The sequence below is a fragment of the Sycon ciliatum genome, chromosome 2 (assembly GCF_964019385.1).
Source record: "Sycon ciliatum chromosome 2, ocSycCili1.1, whole genome shotgun sequence".
Lineage (NCBI taxonomy): Eukaryota > Metazoa > Porifera > Calcarea > Leucosolenida > Sycettidae > Sycon > Sycon ciliatum.
This window is the reverse complement of record NC_088644.1, coordinates 37,592,962-37,613,399: the sequence shown is the minus strand read 5'-3', so window position 1 is coordinate 37,613,399 and position 20,438 is coordinate 37,592,962. Positions and strand designations below refer to the sequence as shown.

At 49.6% G+C, this 20,438-nt stretch overlaps 1 protein-coding gene across 2 annotated transcripts; it reads left to right on the top strand.

Annotated features, from left to right (window-relative positions):
- The first annotated feature begins 1,973 nt into the window (after window positions 1-1,973).
- On the top strand, window positions 1,974-19,893 carry LOC135809950 (uncharacterized). 2 transcript variants are annotated; one of them, XM_065323397.1, is made up of 9 exons: window positions 1,974-2,761; window positions 7,539-7,636; window positions 8,863-8,987; window positions 14,831-14,972; window positions 15,802-15,869; window positions 16,428-16,469; window positions 17,418-17,522; window positions 18,086-18,193; window positions 18,731-19,893. In XM_065323397.1, exons 1-9 carry the CDS (start codon window positions 2,140-2,142, stop codon window positions 19,080-19,082), a joined length of 1,662 nt encoding a protein of 553 aa, XP_065179469.1. In that variant the 5' UTR covers window positions 1,974-2,139; the 3' UTR covers window positions 19,083-19,893. The 2 variants fall into 2 exon arrangements, with proteins under 2 accessions (XP_065179469.1, XP_065179470.1); XM_065323398.1 differs by lacking the exon at window positions 1,974-2,761 and adding an exon at window positions 4,263-4,967.
- Window positions 19,894-20,438: the final 545 nt, after the last annotated feature.

Below are 20,438 nucleotides of genomic sequence, written 5' to 3'. Positions count from 1 at the left end.
CGCCCTTTTTTCGCCCTTTTTGGCCCTTTTTGGAAAAGCCCGTTTCTTTCGCCCTTTATTGCGTTTTTTGGTGAATATCGCCTTTTTTGAGCTTTTTTAGCTGAAAAAGTGCTAAAATCTGTTTGCTCATGCATGCGATCACAGTTTTCGAGTGCTCGATGCCGACGATGGGCCTTGGCACGCCACTTTTTTGGGGGGGGCAACAAGTTGGTGAAGCTTGCACCCGGTATACACAATGCTGTAAAAAGTGGGTTTTTTGAACTTTACTTCCTGTTTTGCCTTTCGTGGACCCATAAATGGAAGAGTGCGTATTCATGTCTCAGCTTGGGATCATACCTGAACATGTATCATGGCTATGCTTCACTGAAAAAAGAGCACTTTTTGCCTGTTTTCACTGAAAAAAGAGCACTTTTCAGGATATTTTGAGGGACGCGAAAATCATCACATGTATTGAAGTGCGAATTAAAAGAGCACCTTTGGGAAAGGGCCATCCCCCTCCCGCCTGGCAAAGTAGTTCCACCACATTACTCCCATCAATGGGTCCCCCAGCAGGGGCCCTTTTATTATCCATCAACACTCGGCAGGCAGGCACAGTGGGTTGGTCAAAACCATGATTGAGATACGAGAGGTACCTGGTTCAAGTCCTGCCTGGGAGCGGTTTTTCCAGTCGTGCTGCTACCCACAGTCAACTGGGAACTTGTGGCCAGGCACAAGGGGTACATGGATGCAGCTAATGGGGTCGTTTTCGGCACTTGTGCCAGTGGTTGTGAGACTTGCCCACTCACCCCCACCGTTAGGCGCTGCATCTGCCGCTAGGGTTTATCGGGTGTTAGCGGCCGTCGTGAGTTCCCTTCGGGAACGGATACGATAATTTACTTTTTTTTTAACACTCGGCCGAATGCCGGAGATTGGCACCCACCGGGCTAGCATTCAGCAGCCAAAGGTGGGGCCATGCATCATATGGATATTAATATGATGGTAGATAAACAACAGAGAGAAACACACAACACTTTATATCGATCATAGCCTTCATAGGAAACACGAGAGGGTTTGGAGGAAAATAGGACCGGAAGAACTCCATCACCCACCCAAGAGCATTACAAATCAAGGACCTTACGCAGAATAGCTGCCGAGCCAAGGAAAGCATTCTTTTGCAATTCAGACGCAGAGCAGTAGCTGGTGATACCGATGGTGTCAATGTATCCTGGCAACTGTTTGGAAACAGTGCCCAAAGTCCCAACTATCACAGGAACAATCTGAGTCTCAACTTGCCATAGCCGATGGATTTCGCGAGCAAGAAGTTGATACTTGGCACGTTTCTCAACTTCCTTTTCAGCAATGCGTGGACCACCAGGTACAGCAATGTCAATGATCAGGGCCTTCTTCAAGTTCTTGGCAGGTCCATCAACCAGAGCAATATCAGCCCGGATACCCTGATGCCGTCAATCCTTTTCTGCACCTTGTCCTCATTCTCCTCACCCACTCACTGAGGTGTGATGAGCCCATAAGTGGGATCATTAAGTTAATTTTTCAAGTCCACTCAGAGTTTTGGGGATTTCAGGGGTTGTCGGCCGTTGGGTGGTTCAATAGCCAAATTGAGTCATCTTTCCAAGATTCCTTTTGAGTCTCTCTCCCCTCTCGCCGGGAGACCCACGTGACCAGGCAGTGAGCAACAAGTGTGTGTGTGTGCGTGTGTGTGTGTGTGTTTGTGTGTGTGTGCGTGTGTGTGTGTGTGGCATGTAGCGGTAAATAAAACACCTGACTGCACGGCGCACAGATATACATCTCATATCACCACACCATCAGCATTCTTCTGTCAAATGCTCCGCAACACCTGTCAATCGTTCACGTGATATCTTCTCCGTTACCTTGACAATGGCGTTCAACACCTGGGTATCCAGGTTTCACAAATACAGGTATTTGGAAAGCGCAAGCTCTTCCAGGGTCCGGACAAAATGAGATTCAGAACATTACAGTGAAGCGATCACCTGTTGGGTGTGTGCGTTTGAAAATCTGTGACCGTCAGACTAGGGAATAGGAAGAAAGAGAAACTGCGTGCAAGATAAACCAATGCGAAGCCTTTCCATTGACCCTCGGTCTGCTCGTTGTGAGCTGTTGCGTGCATTATACTAAGTAAGAATGGCGGAGACGGCAGTCCGGCCTCGTCCGGCGTTCTCCACCTACTTTACACGTCACGACACCGGTGGAGACGATGAGCTGCTGGCAGCGGAGCGAGCCAGGTCGGCAAAGAGGAATCGCCTTCCTTCACTGAGCGGCCGACATGACTATCACTCTTTCCAGGCCATGAAGGAGGACCCAACTGTGGCCACGCAGTTCAAAAGACCTCCGTCGGCCATGCCACATCGACAGGATCATCCGTTGGTGGACACTATCTCTGGCGTAACAGCCATTGGTGCTGACTATGGTGCACCTCCCATTGATCTACCGACCAACAAGGCACGGCCACTGTCGGCACGGGCCACGGAAGACTACGACTTCTCCAGTTCGGTGGAGCAGCGCGGGGGTGCCTATGGAGGCGAAGACACACTGACACCATTGAACCTAACTGAGCAAAGTGATGCCGGAGCTGACGGGCGAAGACTGCCTAGCGCTGCCATGCGACGAAGAGCTCGCTCAGCGGGCAGTCTACGTCTGGAGGAGATGGCGAGACTGCCGGATGGACGTGATCGCCGGCAACGACCACCGAGTAGTGCTCGGAATCGAGCCATGTCCGCTAGGCTGACGTCATCCAAGGCACAAGGTACTAGTATTGACAATTTGTGTTAGGGTCTCTTGTTCGTCTTACTCTATTACTCATTATTATTCACACATGTCCGCCGGATGAGTACGCGTGACCCATGCCCATGCAACTCTAGCTCTACATGAAGGTGTAAGCAAAAAGCTTATTACAAAAGTCATGTACCCGGTAGTATGCTTTAGTGCTGGTAGGGCACCGGATTTTCTACTATGATCACAGCTCACAGGCAAATCCCCACGCCGCAGCTCGCCAGATAATGATAATCTTTATTTCAGGATTACCCAAAGGCTAACGCCTATCTGGGGGATCTCCTATTTGTGTATGTAGAGAGTGCGCAAAGTGAGTGTGAAATGTTGGATTTAAATCAAGGTGTGGGGCCTCTGCACTCAGTAGAGTCAAGTAAGTAGTTGAGCGAGCTGCAACTTCCGGTGCCGAAAGGCGGTCGCACGCCCCTACATGGCTACTTCCCCTTGATCCCCAAGTGGCCCAAGACGAGTAGCCGACTGGCCGAATGCATACTAGTGATGATGGGAGCCGCTATGATGCCTTGGTGGTGATGATTGCTGGTACATACTAACATAGTGAGGCGTGTTGCCCTCGGCTGACCTGGGGTTTTGGCGTCATGGGGACAACAAACGCACCATGAAAGAGAAGTAAAATTAGTTACCGTACACTTAGTGACTTAGTGACTTACAGGTGCAGGAAGAGAAAAACGGGTTAGGAGGACAGACAAACCTCCGACGCACTCAGTACGTCTGTTCGTCAGAATGAGCCTTGTGAGGGGAAATAGCACAGACACATGGTACACTGAGACACTGTTCTGGTACATGGTGTTCATGGTGTTAGGACGGGAAGTAAGGATGGGAAGGAGAGAAAAGAAGAACCAGATGACGCGTCACTTCCTTTTTATACTTATTACTATTAGTAACTAACTTAGTATAAAGGAAGGGACGCGTCATTACGTTTTTTTAGAAGTGTGACGTATCCCTAAAAGTTCACAACACGTCTTCATCATTCATGTCAAGTAAAAATTAATAATATTAATAATAGGGCCAAACTAAAGAAGGTGTGTGGTTCGACTAACATGGACATTTTTTTTACGGGCGGGCGGGCGGATTTTTTTTTATATAATATTTTTTAGTACATGTAAATACACTATACGCGTATCGAGTAGACTCTACTACCAGCACAAGGCAGCAGTCGTACCACTCACTGCACTGCACTGCAGTACAACTACAAGTCAAGTCCAAAAGGAGCCGCCTAGCGCCTGCGTCCGCAGACTCACGCCGGCGCCGCACAGCACGTAGACGTGGACGTGTTCAGTCCACGTAGGTCTACGTCAGTCACACGACAGCCCGCCGAAAAAAAGTTACGGTCGGGCTGAAATTGTACGGTCGGTCGGGTGAGTCGAACCACACACCTTCTTTAGTTTGGCCTAGCTACAGAAGTCAGTGATGGCAACAATAAAATCTTGGAAGCTGTGAAGACCCTCGTAGGCCTGTGCAATCTGTATTTTCTTGGTCTCCTCCCATGCATGGGCCCAGCTTGTGTTTGTCCCACTTTGTTTACTAAACACTTATCGATGGCGGCTTGGGGCACTAATCACAAACTAGCGCCATCATGCAACCTGTGTCGGTCTCCCGCAGCACAAGGCCGGTCAGTCCCAAGCCTCGGAAGCCAGCGCTGAAGCAGGCGAATCAAAGCTCGACAGGACCGAAGAAGAGAGTGAGATTCTTTCTGCCTGACGACACCGAGGATCTTTTCGAAGCTCATGGTGGACGACGAGGGTTGCATGCTATTTCCGCTGGCTACGACCGCCCTGTGACAGCTCATCGCTCCAGTTCCAGATATGGATCCACAACTTCACTTGACCAAGGGCAAGGCGCTCGTTCTCGACATTCTTCCTACAAACCTACGACGACGTATCAATCGAATTACTCCCAGCACGATGGCAGCGATCCACAGCGACGGGTTGCATCCAGAAGTAAAATTGTGCTCGTTCCCAACGCCGTTTCCACGAGACAGATCGTTTCCGACAGGCAAAAGCGGCGGAAGCTGCGCTCACCTCCGCCGCCAAAGCCGGAATCGGTGCCGATCGATGAGCAAGTCCTATCAGCCGGGTCGCAGGAACAGCTGGAGTCGTTTGGATTAGATCTGCGGTCAGTGTCGATTTATCGGGCGGCAATGAAGCAACTCGAGGACGTTAGTGGTGAGGTGTGCACGTCGAAGATTGAACAGAATTTCAATAGGCATTGCATTCGTCCCTGCCACTTTTCGGCTACCTACACCTTACAAGCCTGCATTTACCGGAGGCGGGGGGGGGGGGGGGGGGGGAAGGACTTCAGTTGTGCAGATTTGTGAGATATATAATGCGCTAACATGGTGGACTGTAGAGTATTGGGAATTTGAGCCCCCCCCCCCCCCCCCCACACACACACACATAATTATAGTCATATACACACACATAAACATGTGCAACCACACACATACGCACACAGACACACACACGCATGTACGCTCACGCACCATGGACCACACACACACACACACACACACACACACACACACACACACACACACACACACACACACACACACACACACACACACACACACACACACACACACACACACACACACACACACACACACACACACACACACACACACATACATACATGTACGCACACACACACCATGTACCACACACACACCACACACACACACACACACACACACACACACACACACACACACACACACACACACACACACACCTTTGGACCTTTGGAAAGCCCATCGCCAAAGGCGATGATAGCTATTAGGCGAGGCAGAAGTTCTTGTGTCGGGATAAAATCATTTGGACGGCGAAAGTCGCGGCCGCAGACACAGACGAACACTCTTGGTTGGGACTGGCTTGGTGGCTTCCGACGGCTACGCTCGCGCCAGTCCCTCCGGTCCTGAGCAAGGTGGTACCATTGCGCCTCCGGGATACCGGTAGCACGGAGGTCTGAAGCTGCACATCTCTCCAACGACGCTTGGGTCCATGGCGGGGCCGCGTGTTAGTGCCCTCCGCAAACAGGATCTGCTTTGGCAATCTGGTGTCGTCCATCCTTGCGAGGTGACCAAGCCATCGCAGGCGATTTGCACGAATGGACTCCTCCAGCGAGGCTGGCATGCCGCTGCGCTTCGCCAGGTCTTCACTTGACAGATGTTCCCGCCACTGCTGGTCTCGAGTAACACTCAGGATCTTGCGAACACACTGCCGATGGAACGTGTCCAATCTGCGCAGGAGGGGTGCCTTCTGCATCCAGGTCTCAGAACCATACAGCAGCACTGTAAGGATCACGGCCTGGTAGACTTGACGTCGCATTCCAAGCGACAGACCTGAGTTCCGGAAAATTGGTTGGAGGAGGCTACCAAACGCCCTCGATGATTTGGCAAGACGAGTAGTGACTTCGGCATCCAGCTCTCCATCGTCGCTGATCGTACTGCCGAGGTAGCTAAATTTGCTGACCGAGCCGATCATGTCACCAGCACTCCCAGGCATCACTATATCAGCACGGATGACACTCGGACCGACCGCCAAGAACTTCGTCTTCTGCACACTAACAGTCAGGCCCCAGCCTGACGCACACTGCGTAAATTCCTTCACCATCGTCTCCATGTGCTCATACGAAGTGGTGTACAGGGCAGCATCATCCGCGAATAGCGACTCCGACACGGATAAGTCTGCGAGTCTGTGCTTGGCAGTACGGTCGCCAACCAACTTGCGGCCGATACAATGTTTCATCGGGAAACTAGGCACTGTGGATGTTGAGCGGCAGCGTGCAAGGACGGCAGAGAAGTAGAGATTGAACAACATCGGAGCCAGAGTGCAGCCCTGGCGTAGACCATTCTCTACCCCAAAGCTGTCAGACTCACCACTACCCACACGAACAGACGCCATCATACCCTCGTGAAGAGACCGGATCACCTGAAGCATGCGGAGGCACACTGAGTTTCTCCAGGACCAGCCAAAGCGCTGTTCGGGGGACCGAGTCGTACGCCTTGCGTAGATCGACAAACAAGACGTACAGATCAGATTCATGTTCGATGGCTTTCTCCAGCACTTGGCGGGCAGCAAAAATCATATCGATGCAGCCCCTGCCCTTCCGACACACACACACACACGCACATACACACACATACACACACGCACACACACACGCACACACACACACACACACACACACACACACACACACAGAGTCACTCTACTCTAGCAAGCAGTTTATTGCACACAGTTGCAGCATAGCTAAAAGGAGCCCAACAGTCTTACCTCAGTAACTTTCAAGTTCAACTACCTTTCCAGCAAGTGAAGAATGAAGAGCGTCATCATACAGTACATGACATTCTTTAGAGCCCAAAGGAATGGTTATGTGTCCATGTTTCTCCCTTTACAGTTCCTGCCCAATCTCAAAAGGAGAACAAAGCAGATAGTTTCCACAAAGAATATGCGCACAATTACATGTGGTCGGTATTACTATTGGCCGTTGGTGCTTGTGTCTGGCCACTAAGCTAGGGTTTCATTCACAGATCCTCGGATGTGTGTTTACCTCCCCCTCCCCCCCCCCCCCCCCCTCCACACACACACACACATCATTTTTCGCAGACAACACATAGCCTGCTTGACACACTAGTAAGGTTATGAGAGATTGTCCTAAAGTACTTATAGCAACTCATTTCCAACTGTAGTATTCTGGGATGTTTCTTTCATCTACTCGCGTGTTCGATGCAGAGCGTATCAAGAGATGGGAGGAGAGCGACGACGATGACGATGATTTTGCCGACGATTCGTCACAAGTACCACCCCTACCCCTGGATAGGTCACTAACGGTAAGGCGGCAGCACGTGCAGACAGGAAACACAGAGTGACAGAGAGAGAGAGAGAAGAGAGAGAGAGAGAGAGAGAGAGAGAGAGAGAGAGAGAGAGATTGAGAGAGCAGACCATAACACCCGGGTGCATGAGTTACATGCTAGGCAACTGAGCACAGAGCCATTACAGGGGCGTAGCACCCGCTACGACTGGTACGACCATGGCCGTACCACTTTTCGAAAAGTGTGGTCCGTCCGGAACGTGCAAAACCGTAATAAAAAAATCAGGATCCATCGATACATATGCGCATCAGACTTTGACCTTTTTCTAGACTCGTACTCGTACTGCCATGCATCTGTGCATGTCCATGCACGTCTCTTCTGCCCGTGAAATAATTCTATGACTTATAAACTGTGCCAGAAGTGTGCCAGAAGTTCCCAGAACGCAGGATTGTGTCTTTTTTACAAAATTTTCACGGGAGGTCCCCCGGACCCCCTCCAAAAAGGCCTTCGGCCGCACTGACCTTTGGTCGTACCACTTCCTAAACCCCTCCTACGCCCCTGCATTAGGTAACTTACTAGTCTCATGTCACTGACATTCACCCCATGGAATACGGTGTCAAAAATTGTACCACCATAAATAGGACCGCGAAACATTTTTTGGGTTGGTCCGGTCTTAACCTAGTCTTTCAAAACTGTGTATGATATGTCAGGTAAACATTACCTCCTGAGGATCAAACATTTGTCAGTGGCCTTGGTGCGGCTATGACCAGACCAGCCTGACCGGTTCCCGCAGGCCTGATAGAACCTAGGGGAGCATGGGAAAATGCGGTGTCAAACTTGAAAGCGAGCCTTGACTTTTGAGATGCAAGGCACTTTCTGAGAAGACGTTTATTAAAGTTGTCTTCTATTAAAGTCCTGTATGTCAAAAGGCAAAGATCACGTCATACTACAGTTACCATAAAACGTGTCCGTGTTTAGATTACCCCTCAAATAATGCGTTCTTTAACTGGTTGAAATAATTTCTCAAGACATACTGAAGATGGGCCTGGCCTGTAAATTCGGATATTTTTTATTTATCTCTTGATTGATTGGTGTAGCCTAGAGACCGGTACCTGAGAGTGTTGTGAGTATGTGCAGATATGGTTAGAATCTTGACTAGTTTGAGGGAAAAACAAACAAAAAATGGTTAGAAGGATACAATTGAACTACAGACATGCATATTTTTCTGCTTCTATTATCTGCAGTTGCCACCGTCCATACAGTCGCGCTCAACGCCATCCTCGGCCAGACCATACAGTTCAACCGGCAGATCACAGCGGCGGATCGAGGAGCTGAGTGAGAAATACGTCTGGACGTCGAGCACGAAAAAGTAATGACGACGAGCATGGTGCACGTTGTGATAAACGTATTGGTTTATTCTAATAAATACTTTGTAGTAGTCTCCATCCATCGAGGAGCGAGTGGAAAAGAACAACAAAACAAAGAACAGCACACCGGAATCAGCATGCTCAATGTGTAGTCATGCGTGCATGCCAAATACCAATGCATGACGTAAGCTAACGTAAACTGCGTACAATAAGACAGATGCACGCGGGTGGTTGCATATAGGATAGCGTACATAATAATACAACACGCCCTTCCGAGATCATAATGGGTGAACAAGCCAGACTATGATCTAAACATAATAACTATGAAGATACAAAAAAAAAAACATGAACAAGAGGCAAGGCAACGAGAACAGTCACAGCGTAGCACAGACTACAGAAGAAGAAAAACTAATCAAACATATGACTGTCCTTGGTGTGCAGAAATGTTCAAACGGTCAGGTTGACGGCGGTTACGGGTGCTGCGACGGGGTGCAACAACAGGCTCAGTAGGTGTGGGAACAGCAGGTTCAGACGCACTATCAGTAGAAACGCGATCAGGTAGCAATGGGACATAAGGCCGCAGGAAGCGACGATTTCGCCAAAACACACGACCACTACGTAGCTTGACGTAATAGTCTCGATGGGTACCAATGGCGACAACGATGCCTCGACCTGTCCACCGTTTGGTGCGCGGATCTTGCAGATCTACGTGCATGCCAATAGTGAGCTTAGACAACGTGCGCGGCTGAGACGAATCTGGATCCGGGACAGGTGGAGAATCAGAACTCTCTATACTGGTAGCACGCTGTTTCCACTCCGGGGCAAACGACGAGTGATGCGCCAGCACGAATGATGAGAGCGAACGACCGAATAGCAGCTGGGCAGGACTGGGTCCAGACGGATGTGGGGTATTACGCCATTCCAACAGACCACGCTGGAAGGCATCGGTGTCCAGGTCGCCATTACGAGTGGTTTTCGCAATCAGGTACTTCATGGACTTCACCGCGGACTCGGCATGGCCATTTGATTGCGGGAAGTGCGGGGTTGATGTGATGTGCTTCATCTGCCAACGGTCGCAGAACTCAGTGAAGCGTCGCGACGCATACTGGGGACCACCGTCGGTTGAGATTGCACTGGGAACGCCAACATCTGTAAACCAGCGACGAAGTTGACGAACCACGTCAGAAGATGTGGCTGTGCGGCCTATCTTTGCAACACACGGCCAACCGGTGAGTCGATCGACCAACACAAGGTATTCCCAACCTTGGCAATGGAAGAGGTCAGAGCTGACACTCTCGAACGGCATTGACGGTTGACGGTCACTCTGCAGCGGTTCTCTCGGCAAAGATGGCTGGAACTCACGACAGGGCTGACATGCACGGACAAGGCGGTCAAGCTCAGAGTTCAAACCAGGCCAGTACACTAGTTGACGCGCACGGCGCTTGGTGCGGTCAATTCCTTGGTGTGCAGCGTGTAGATCTTGCAGCACAGATGCACGTAGAGCAGCAGGTACTACGATGCGATTGCCCTTCAGTACGACGGCGGAGTCGACAGATAGGTGTTCGCGTCCATTCCAATAGGGCTGCAGATGCCGTGGAAGGTCGGAACAGGAGCGTGGGAAGCCGGTGAGTACCATCTGCAGGAGATCTTGATACTCAGAGTCCGAGGCGCACGCATCTTGGAGCTTCGCATAGCGTAATGCTGACATCGAACCAGAGTCATCAGCACGGAGGCACACACGAATAGCAGAACCAGATGGCAGGTCGTCTTCTCCAAGCAGGTCAGATGCTTGTGGGTCGGAGACGGGTGCTCGAGACAGAGCGTCGGCAGCATAATGCAGCTTTCCTTGTCTCCAGGAAGCATGAAATTGGTACGGCCGAAGCTTCAGCAGGAGACGCTGCAAACGAGGATTCTCGACCTGATCCAGGCTATACGTGTTGAAGATCGGAATCAGGGGCTGGTGGTCTACGATGAGGTCGAATCTGCTGCCGGCAAGGTACAGGTGGCACTTGCGCACAGCCCAGACCACAGCAAGACATTCAAGCTCAATCATAGCGTAGCGGCTTTCAGTGTCGGTGATAAAGCGGCTACCACACTGGACGAGGCGCCAGCCAGACGGGTGCAGTTGGAACAGTGCATAGCCGAGACCTTTCGTGCGGGATGCATCTGTTTCCAGACGTGTTTCCAGACAAGGTTGGTAATACGCCAGAATGGGGGGTTCGACCAGAGCATTCTTCACACGGTTGAACGCATCGGTGTGTGGCGTTTCCCACTGGAAAACAGCAGACGTCTTCAGCAGACTACGAAGCGGTGTCGCCAGCTCGGCGATAGCAGGTGTAAACTCAGCAAGCTGATTTACGAGGCCCATGAACGATCGGAGGTCGGTCCGATTCGTCGGGGTGGAGAAGTCGCGGATAGCGGAGAGCTTAGCGTCATCGACAGTCCAACCGTCAGCATTCAGGATGTAGCCGCAGAACTCGATCTCGGTAGCAGCGAACACAAACTTCTTCGCGCTAAGGGTTACGCCGTGCTCGCGCGCACACAACAATACGCGCCGGACGCGTGCCACATGGTCACCAAGGTCATCATCATAGACGAGACAGTCGTCGACGACCTTTTTGAAATTGGTGATGTTGTCGAATGCCGTGCTCATACGGCGGTTATACTCGTCTCCGGCCGAGATGAGGCCCTGCGGATTGCGCAAGTACTGATACCGGCCCCATGGAGTGATAAACGTTGTCAATGGCCGCGCTGCTTCGCTGAGTGGCACTTGCCAGTAGCCATGGCGAGCATCGAGCTTCGTAAAGAAGCGACCGCTGACACTGGTGACGACATCACGAGGTGGCTGTGTCGGATGCGTGGGACGTTGGATCTGATCGTTCAGCTTCTTGAAGTCCACCGTTAGACGCTTCTCAGTGGTGCCCTTCTTGTCGACTATAACAATAGGGTGGCACCAGTCGCGGGGTTCAGAGACAGGCTCAATGATGCCATCCTTCACCATGTTGTCAAGCTGTTCCTTAATCTGGTCCCGAAACGCATAGGGCACTGGTCTAGCGTGATGAACACAGGAAGGTGTAGCGTCTGGTTCGAGCTGAATGTCCATTGACGGACCAGACATGGGCTTCAGACTGTCAGAGTCGAACACGTCAGAAAACTCCTGCAGCAGCTCAGTGCGAATCTGGTCGGCGGTGGGCTCAGGTGCTGGTTTGCGCTCAACTCGGCAAACAGAAGGCCAGTTGGGCGGCAGCAATCCGAGCGCACACAGGGATGTCCGGGAGAGCAAGGCATCCGACAGCTCGGAGTACACGTGTATGGTGGTGCGGTGAGTCTTGGAGCCTAGCCCAAGACTGGAACTGATCTGGCCAACGGATACGAGAGGCTGACCGTTCACACCGGTGACAACGTCTGGGTCCTCCGCCAGGTTTTCTGGGAATCCACCCAGAAGGTCAAGATGACGAAGACCAATGGCGTCGACATCACTGCCGGTGTCCGGTATCCAGTTAATGGCTGCACCTGTCTCCTCCGTGTTGAGCGTAGTCGTCACAGACACGGTGCCTTGTTGCCCGGATGATGCTTGCTGGAGCTTCAGCTGGCCGATCTTGGAACCACGTGGCTGCTTGGATTTCTTCGGGCACATTTTTTCAAAATGTCCAGTGGCTTTGCAGCCGTTACAAGTTTTGCCAGCAGCGGGGCAGGCAGACTTGGTATGCGTAGAGCGGCCACACTGGGGACATTTCTTGGGTGATGAATAAGCAGACTGGGGTGCTGCCTTAGAGGTGGCGTCCGGCGCCGGCTTGTCACCAAAGCGTTTCTGACGCTGGTACTGTGACCTACGGGCGGCGTTGATCGATGCTGACGGCAGAATACCATCCCCAGTTTGCTTTGCTGCTTCCTCAGCACGGCAAATCTTTGCGGCGTTAGCTAGTGTCAGGGATTGTTCGGCTAACAATTTGTGCCGAGTGTCGTCATCGTGCACACCCACAACAATCCGGTCACGGAGGATCTCCTCGTGTGCTTGCACCAGCATCTTGGGGCAACTGCTGCACATGCGGGCAGAGCATGCGGAACAGACTTGCAAGTCGGCGAAGTCGCAGGCAGCAAAGGACTCCTTTAAGCCGGTGTAAAAAGCATCAAAGGTTTCACCACGTTGCTGGCGTCGGTTATAGAAGTCTATCCGATCCAGCAACGGGTTACGTTGCCGACGGATATATTTTTTGACAGCACAGATTATGTCCGAGGCATCGGCATTAGTGGCCACGGCGATGATCCCCTCGCGCAAATAACGCTTTATGTCTTCATCTAGTGCCTGGCGTAGAGCACTCACTCGTGTGGGTCGGTCCTGAACGGACAGTTTCTGGCATCTCGCGTAATCCTCCCAAGCCTCCTCCCATGCGTTGAGGTCCGCGAGCGTGGCAGAGGAAAGCAGGATGGGCCGTTCCACCGAGATTTGTTTCGTCGTGGGCTGCGATGTGGATGTATTAGAGCTACTCAACAGGGCAGTCAGGCGTGCCTCGCGGTCCGCTGCGGCTGTCATCTGTGCCTGCATGAAGGTCAACAGAGCCTGAACATCAGGGCTGACAGGTAAGTTTGGCGTGGCTGCTGCGCCAGGGACAGCATCACTACCAGAGTCGGACATTACGAATCGAAACAAATTTACAGCACTCGCACGAGGGTCACACCACTGAAACAACGGGCCGGGATTGTCAGGTCACAACGGGTGATCTGACCTACCGCCTACAATACTACTACGACAGGTAAGAAAATAGTTCACTGCGCCATGTGATAAACGTATTGGTTTATTCTAATAAATACTTTGTAGTAGTCTCCATCCATCGAGGAGCGAGTGGAAAAGAACAACAAAACAAAGAACAGCACACCGGAATCAGCATGCTCAATGTGTAGTCATGCGTGCATGCCAAATACCAATGCATGACGTAAGCTAACGTAAACTGCGTACAATAAGACAGATGCACGCGGGTGGTTGCATATAGGATAGCGTACATAATAATACAACACACGTAGCATGCCATAATTCATACCAATAGTTTAATGTACAGTAAAACCTGTGACTAACGACCGTTCCTTGGGGCCAGAGAAAGCGGCCTTTAGTGACAGGTGGTCCATAGTTAGAGGTTTGCACCGCACAACCAACATGAATGTGAGATCGTCCGTGCCTGGCGAAGTGGTCTGTAGTACCAGGCTGGTTGCTAGTCAGGGTGGTCTTTAGTTACAGGTTTTACTGTAGTACCAGGCTGGTTGCTAGTCACGGTGGTCTTTAGTTACAGGTTTTACTGTACATGCATGTAGACACTGGAAGTTGAGCTTGAGATGGTAGATTCACATTGCGCATTGTACTACTGCGGCAATACGGTACCAGCCCAGCCCAGGTCTGCTAGCAACACCCATGGGTTAGCGAGGTGCACTAGAAGCGATTGTTTAAGCCATTGTCACTCGTGGTGCCATCACCACTAGGAGTGAGGTGATCCAGTTGGTCCAGATTCACATGCCATTGTAGGTATCTGGATTTGGTATAATCCATTGTGTGTGTGTGTGTGTGTGTGTGTGTGTGTGTGTGTGTGTGTGTGTGTGTGTGTGTGTGTGTGTGTGTGTGTGTGTGTGTGTCTGTCTGCGTGTCTGTGTGTCTGCCTGTATGTGTGTGTGTGTGTGTCTGTCTGTCTGTGTGCATGTGTGTGTGTGTGTGTGTGTGTGTGTGTGTGTGTGTGTGTATGTGCATGTGTGTGCATGTGTGCGTGTGTGTGTGTGTGTGTGTGTGTGCGCGTGTGTCTGTGCACATGTGTATGTGCGTGTGTGAATCTATCACAATGGCATGCTTTCTATTTTCCAGAGCAATGGGAGATATCAAATGGGAGAAGAAGTTACCCAAAGTTCAAGATGAGGTGCCCGACACAGTCATTGAGCGATTTGCAGATCCAGTGTCGCAGCGCTATCAACTGCATCGATATGAAGAGAAACCGGAGAAGTGGCAGGTAGGGTGTTTGCATGGTACGCCACAAGTGCTCTTTCTTTCACAGGACATGCATACTATTGCTGATGCTGCCTCTGAATACTTTCATCACTAGTCATACCCGCACCTGCAGATGTCCAATGAAATGTAGAAGTCGTTGTTGTTGTGGTGTTTATTTCATTTCGCAAACCAAACGGGCAGATCTGCCCAATGAAAAGGTGGCGAATGCAGATAGAAAGCAGTAATTTATGAAATTGGGGCGGGATGCAATGAGGATAGAGGTGGAGAGAAACTAAGCCAGCTGATCATCAAACAGGACGTTTGGTACTCTAGGTACTAAGGGTGTGCGGGATCATGCTGGCGCGGAACTGGCGGAGCGTGGAGATGGCAAGTAGAAGTTCATTAGACAAGCTTTCACGTACAACCTGGTTCCATGTGTGATCATTATTTCCATATTGTTCAACCGCACCACAACAGATGTGCAATGCAGTGCAGCCCACGGGCTTTCTGTCGAAATGAGAAACTTTCCTTTATCAGACCTGCTTTTTCACGGAGCATGCATTCTCTCATGATGTCCAGATAAAGTCAGACGTTGTCAGTTGGCACTAAACGTAAAAATACATGTAATGGATGGAACCTCAGTCTTTACACTTTATTCTGATGCTCCGTTGCAGCTTAAAATTGATGTGCGCAGTGGTAATATTGCAACCCTGTACAGAACGTTAACGGTCAATTTAGAACTTCACAGTTTCATGCATTATCGGCCACTTTTGAACCGTGACATTATCCACGGCTCTGCACTCTATGCCATTGGCACATTATTCCAATCTTTCCTCTTCGTCCCTGTACAGGTTGTTGATCTGGCTTGGGACAGAGCACAGACACGAGATCCACATCTATCAACACATGCAACAAACTTGTAAGCTATGGTCGCCATAACAGATGTCTAAACACTGTGATTCTCCCTACCCTTAGGAAAAATCCTTCTCGTTTGTGCCGATTTGGACCCAAGTTGAAAAATTATTTTTAGGAGTCAGAGATTTTATTAAAGTTACAAGTAAGGTGGAGCAATATTTTATTGCAACTCCGAGCTTCACGCTTATTATTGAAGTTATGTAGGCTAATATAAGCAATTCCAGAGGCTTCTCACAGCTTCATCTGTATAAAGTATTTGGGTGGATACGTCCATTCCCAAAGCACTGGACAGGATCAGACGAAATAGAGATGACCTGCAGCCAAGCCATTCAGTGCAAGTTGAAATTTCTTTGGCTATTTGGTTCCCTCACCTATACAGAATTCCCATGGGCAACAAACGTGTGAGGTGAAACATTTTGCTCGGGAGCCCACTTGGTAGCAGAAGGCCACAGGAAATCAATTCAAAATGTAGCTAAGCAAAACGTTTGCCTGCAGGACATGACACTGTTTTCCTTTTTCTTGTGTTTGTGTTTGTGTGTGTGTGTGTGTGTGTGTGGCTCAGTATTAGTGCAGCTAACAGAAGTCATCAGGTTCCCGGTTATACGTAAGTAGTACATTCGACACAGAGTACACAGATTAGCTCAATAACTCAGACCACTGTTGACTGGGCGAAGATATCTTGCCGACTCCGATGTCATACATGTCGGCTGGGCAAGCCTCTCTCCTGGCCCTTGTCAGCATTCCCAGCACCTGCTGCTGCGTTCACTATACACACAGTAACAGAATAAAGTACTACGTTTTCTGTACTGCACCATGACCACAGTCACCCGTGCATGACCATGCATGTTAGCAGCATTACCATGGTGATGATGGTGGTCATGAGTTCTAAAACTGTAGAGGAAGAAATAATCACGGCTTAGAAAGAGGCCAAACTGCTTTTAGGCTCTTCAACAGTCACATTTAGAAACTTTTCCACCGGTATACTTTCAAGCCGCTCTCTTCAGATGAAATAAGTTACATGCAAAAGCAAAAGGAAAAAGAGCAATGAATTAAAAGCACAGCGGAGAGGAGAAGAAGCAATCGTGAGCGAAACATTTCGTTTGAAAGTGATTTGGGTCACTCTGTTTGAGACTGGTGTATTTTTTCAGGCTCAGCAACGACAAGTGTTACATCTTGCCTACTACACCGCAGTCGCAGTTTGTATGTGCATGCCAGTAGTTCAACATTTGTGCATAACAAAACAAAATGTGCATAACAAAATGATAAAATAATTCCAAATTCAAACGAATATCTTGTGCTACACTGAAGTTTTCGAGGAGATAAGAAATAAAATTTAATGATAGCACTGGATCTGAGAGCGAAATGTGCACAATGCCATGGTCTTTGCTGTTGGTGTGACTTTTTCTCAACTCACTACTGCACAGTAAGCAGCATGCCTTTTTTTGTTTGAGAGAAAGCCAACAATGGATGGTGCTTTCTGTGCAAACTTTCCACCGTGTCACATTATCCTCTTCGTATTTGATGTGATGGTGTTGTGTGCTGCACCCTGCAGTGGCTGTGTAGGCAAAGCAGGTGGTGATGTGGACGTGCCGACCGAGAAGTTCCAACCCTTGTCTACAGTACGCACTGAAATTCCATGGAAGACAGACACGGCAAGGTACGCCGAAAACATGTGTGTCAGGGTGTGTGTGTGCGTGCGTGTATATGTGTGTGAGGGTGTGCGCGCACATGTATGTGTGTGTATGTGTGTGTATGTGTGTGTGTGTGTATGTGTGTGTGTGTGTGTGTGTGTGTGTGTATATGTGAGCGTGGATGTGTCTGCACGTGTGCAATCAGGCATGCATGCATGTGTGCAATCAGGCATGGGTGCATGTGTGCAAGTGTGTCCATGCATGAACCTGTTTGTGAACGGAATAATTCCTGGTGTTGTGTGCGTGTGGTGGTGGTGGGGGTATGCTTGTGTTTTGTGAAAGCAGACATTTAGCAAGTATATACCGTTGGATGAAAATCGTCTGACTCTAACTATATGAGCAAAATATATGCACATGGTTGTAGAATGTGTACCCTAGTGATAAGCGCATTACTAGACCATAATCCTGAATGAGTTATCTTCTGCGATGATGGTGATCTGTGTGCACTGTGGGCATGACTGCATGGGAAAGTGATTGCTTGCCCAGTTTTAATGCAGTGCTGTGTGTGTTTGTGGTTCGTTCCCGTCAGGTGTGGTGATATACCTGGTTATACCGGCTGCAAGTACTGGACATCCAACTTTCCAGCTCATCGTCATAACAACCCACCTTGGCATACTACAACAGCACGCGTGCATAGGTGAGTTTTAATTTTTTTTCTATAGAGCAGACACACATGATCGATGGAAGCCCGTTGAGAAGAACACCGATATGACACAATTTCCCTCAAGAAGAACCAGTATTTGTGGCGCTATTGGGAAAATACGAGTCGTACGTTTCTGATGGTAGCGAGACTGCGTTAAGAGATGACGAATGTGCAACTCACTACATATTCACTATGCCTGGAGAACGGATGTGAAAAATCTCAATGTTGAGAAGTAATTCAAGTAGCTCCTCAGTGGCTGCTCTAGGATTTCAAACCAAGCGGTTACATGTATGTTCAAGTGCGGCTGCTGCATGTATATCAAAGAGCTGTAAATATTGTTTGGACCCTGAAGTAGCATATGTATTCCCAACCAGGTCACAATTGACCCAGTGTTCTTTTTCCAATCGGGTTCAAGTGCCCCCCCCCCCCCCCCAATCGTGTCGTTGACCCAGCTCTGGAGCAGACACTGCTCCTTGGTGTTTGTCCTAGGGAGGCTTGACTGTATGTGTTTTCGTGTGCTATCCCCCGTAGGGTCATCCCGAACGAGGAAGACAGCAGCCCATTCAATCGAACGGGAGTCTTGTCTCGTCTGGTCACTACCGTGCCACCACACAATCCATTCCTGAAGGAGCGCAACGATGTGGAATCCAAGCGGTTACTTGCCCATGACACGACGAAGTCAGCGAGCTTCAAACACCAGCCAAACTGGGTGACTACAGGGCCTGCAGCTGAAGCTAAGCCTGGGTCGCTCAACTGGATGAATGCCAGTAGCAGAGCGGCCGAACCGCACATGGTGGAGTACTCCGCCGATATGAACGATTTCCTGTCCAGGGTTGCTCTTGATGCTAAAACGGCGGCATCAAAGAGCACCAGGCTTGACTGAGTAGGCTCGCTGCCCTGTACGTGTATTGCTTGGTGCACTGCCTGACTTAGTCTATGCTAGCTAGTGGTTCACATGCTGCAGTACTGTCACAGTATACCGGTCTTGTTGGCATCGCGGTCTACTCTCACTAGCCTGTGCGGATGCATGACCACTGTATGTCTATCAAGCAAAGCAGGTGATGCCGGCGTGCGTACACGGCGCCCTGCTTTCTCCCAGCACCGCGGTGACCTCCGTGGAAGTGTGATCAAAGACAGTGCTGTTGCTGGACCAGCGCCACCAGATGTTCTGGCGTCAATCAGGGAGCATCTCTATGGATTAGATGTATGCTCGAGTTGTGCTGCGGAGCCGTGTCTTCTCCGGACTCGCTATCCAGCTCCAATAAACTCAAATGGCCTGACGTACAATCCATTATGATGACCGTAGCCACACATCCAAGATGGACTCGGATACCACTGTAGCTCTTTGTGTTCCTCAGGACTTCAACAGCACACTTGATGTACCGAATGTAAATGAAACAATGTTCCCATCCCCATGCAATCATCTACTCCTGGCTATGATCCAGTCATGAACAGCAAAATCAAATTGTGATCACACCCAAGGATATCTATTTTGAGTTATCACCCCTCGTTGCATTGTCGGACTACTGTCGGTGGACCTTATAAGTTATAACAGATATTTGGACATGTCAAGCAGATTAAAAATCTTGTACGTGAATGATCATTCATGATTGCTTCGAGCGGTCTGTGGTGTTCACAACATTGACTGGATGGAGTTGCCAGGAAAAAAGCATCTATTCGTTAAATTCAGCATACATCAACTGTGTTTTGGTTGTGCTGAGTGCCTTGTTCAAACAAGATTACAATACTATTCCATCTGATATCCAGAGACACCTTTCTTTTTTTAGGTCAGATGCCTGCCATGATTTTTCAGAAGAGTAAAGAAAAATCAAGAAAGTACACCTGCAACGGTGCCAGTGGCTTCGGCATTCGGTACTTAGTCAGAACCTCAAGTACATAATTATAGTCAACTTCGCTAATAACGACTATGGATATAACGACAATTCGCGAATAACGACATAATTTTCACGCCCAGATCAAAGTCCCATCCAACTTTGACACATAATGAGACTTCGGGTATAACGACACTTCGCGAATAACGACACTTTTCTGATGCCCCGCGGAGTGTCGTTATAAGCGAAGTTGACTGTGCTATCATGTAGATGATTGTATGTAGTGATAGTGTTTATAGTGATCAAAGTCACGAGGAGCAATAATCGCTACAGGGGTTCCAATCTAGTCAAGACTAAATAGCTGATAAAATAGTAAAACTAGTAACTGATGCGTGTACATGTAGTGA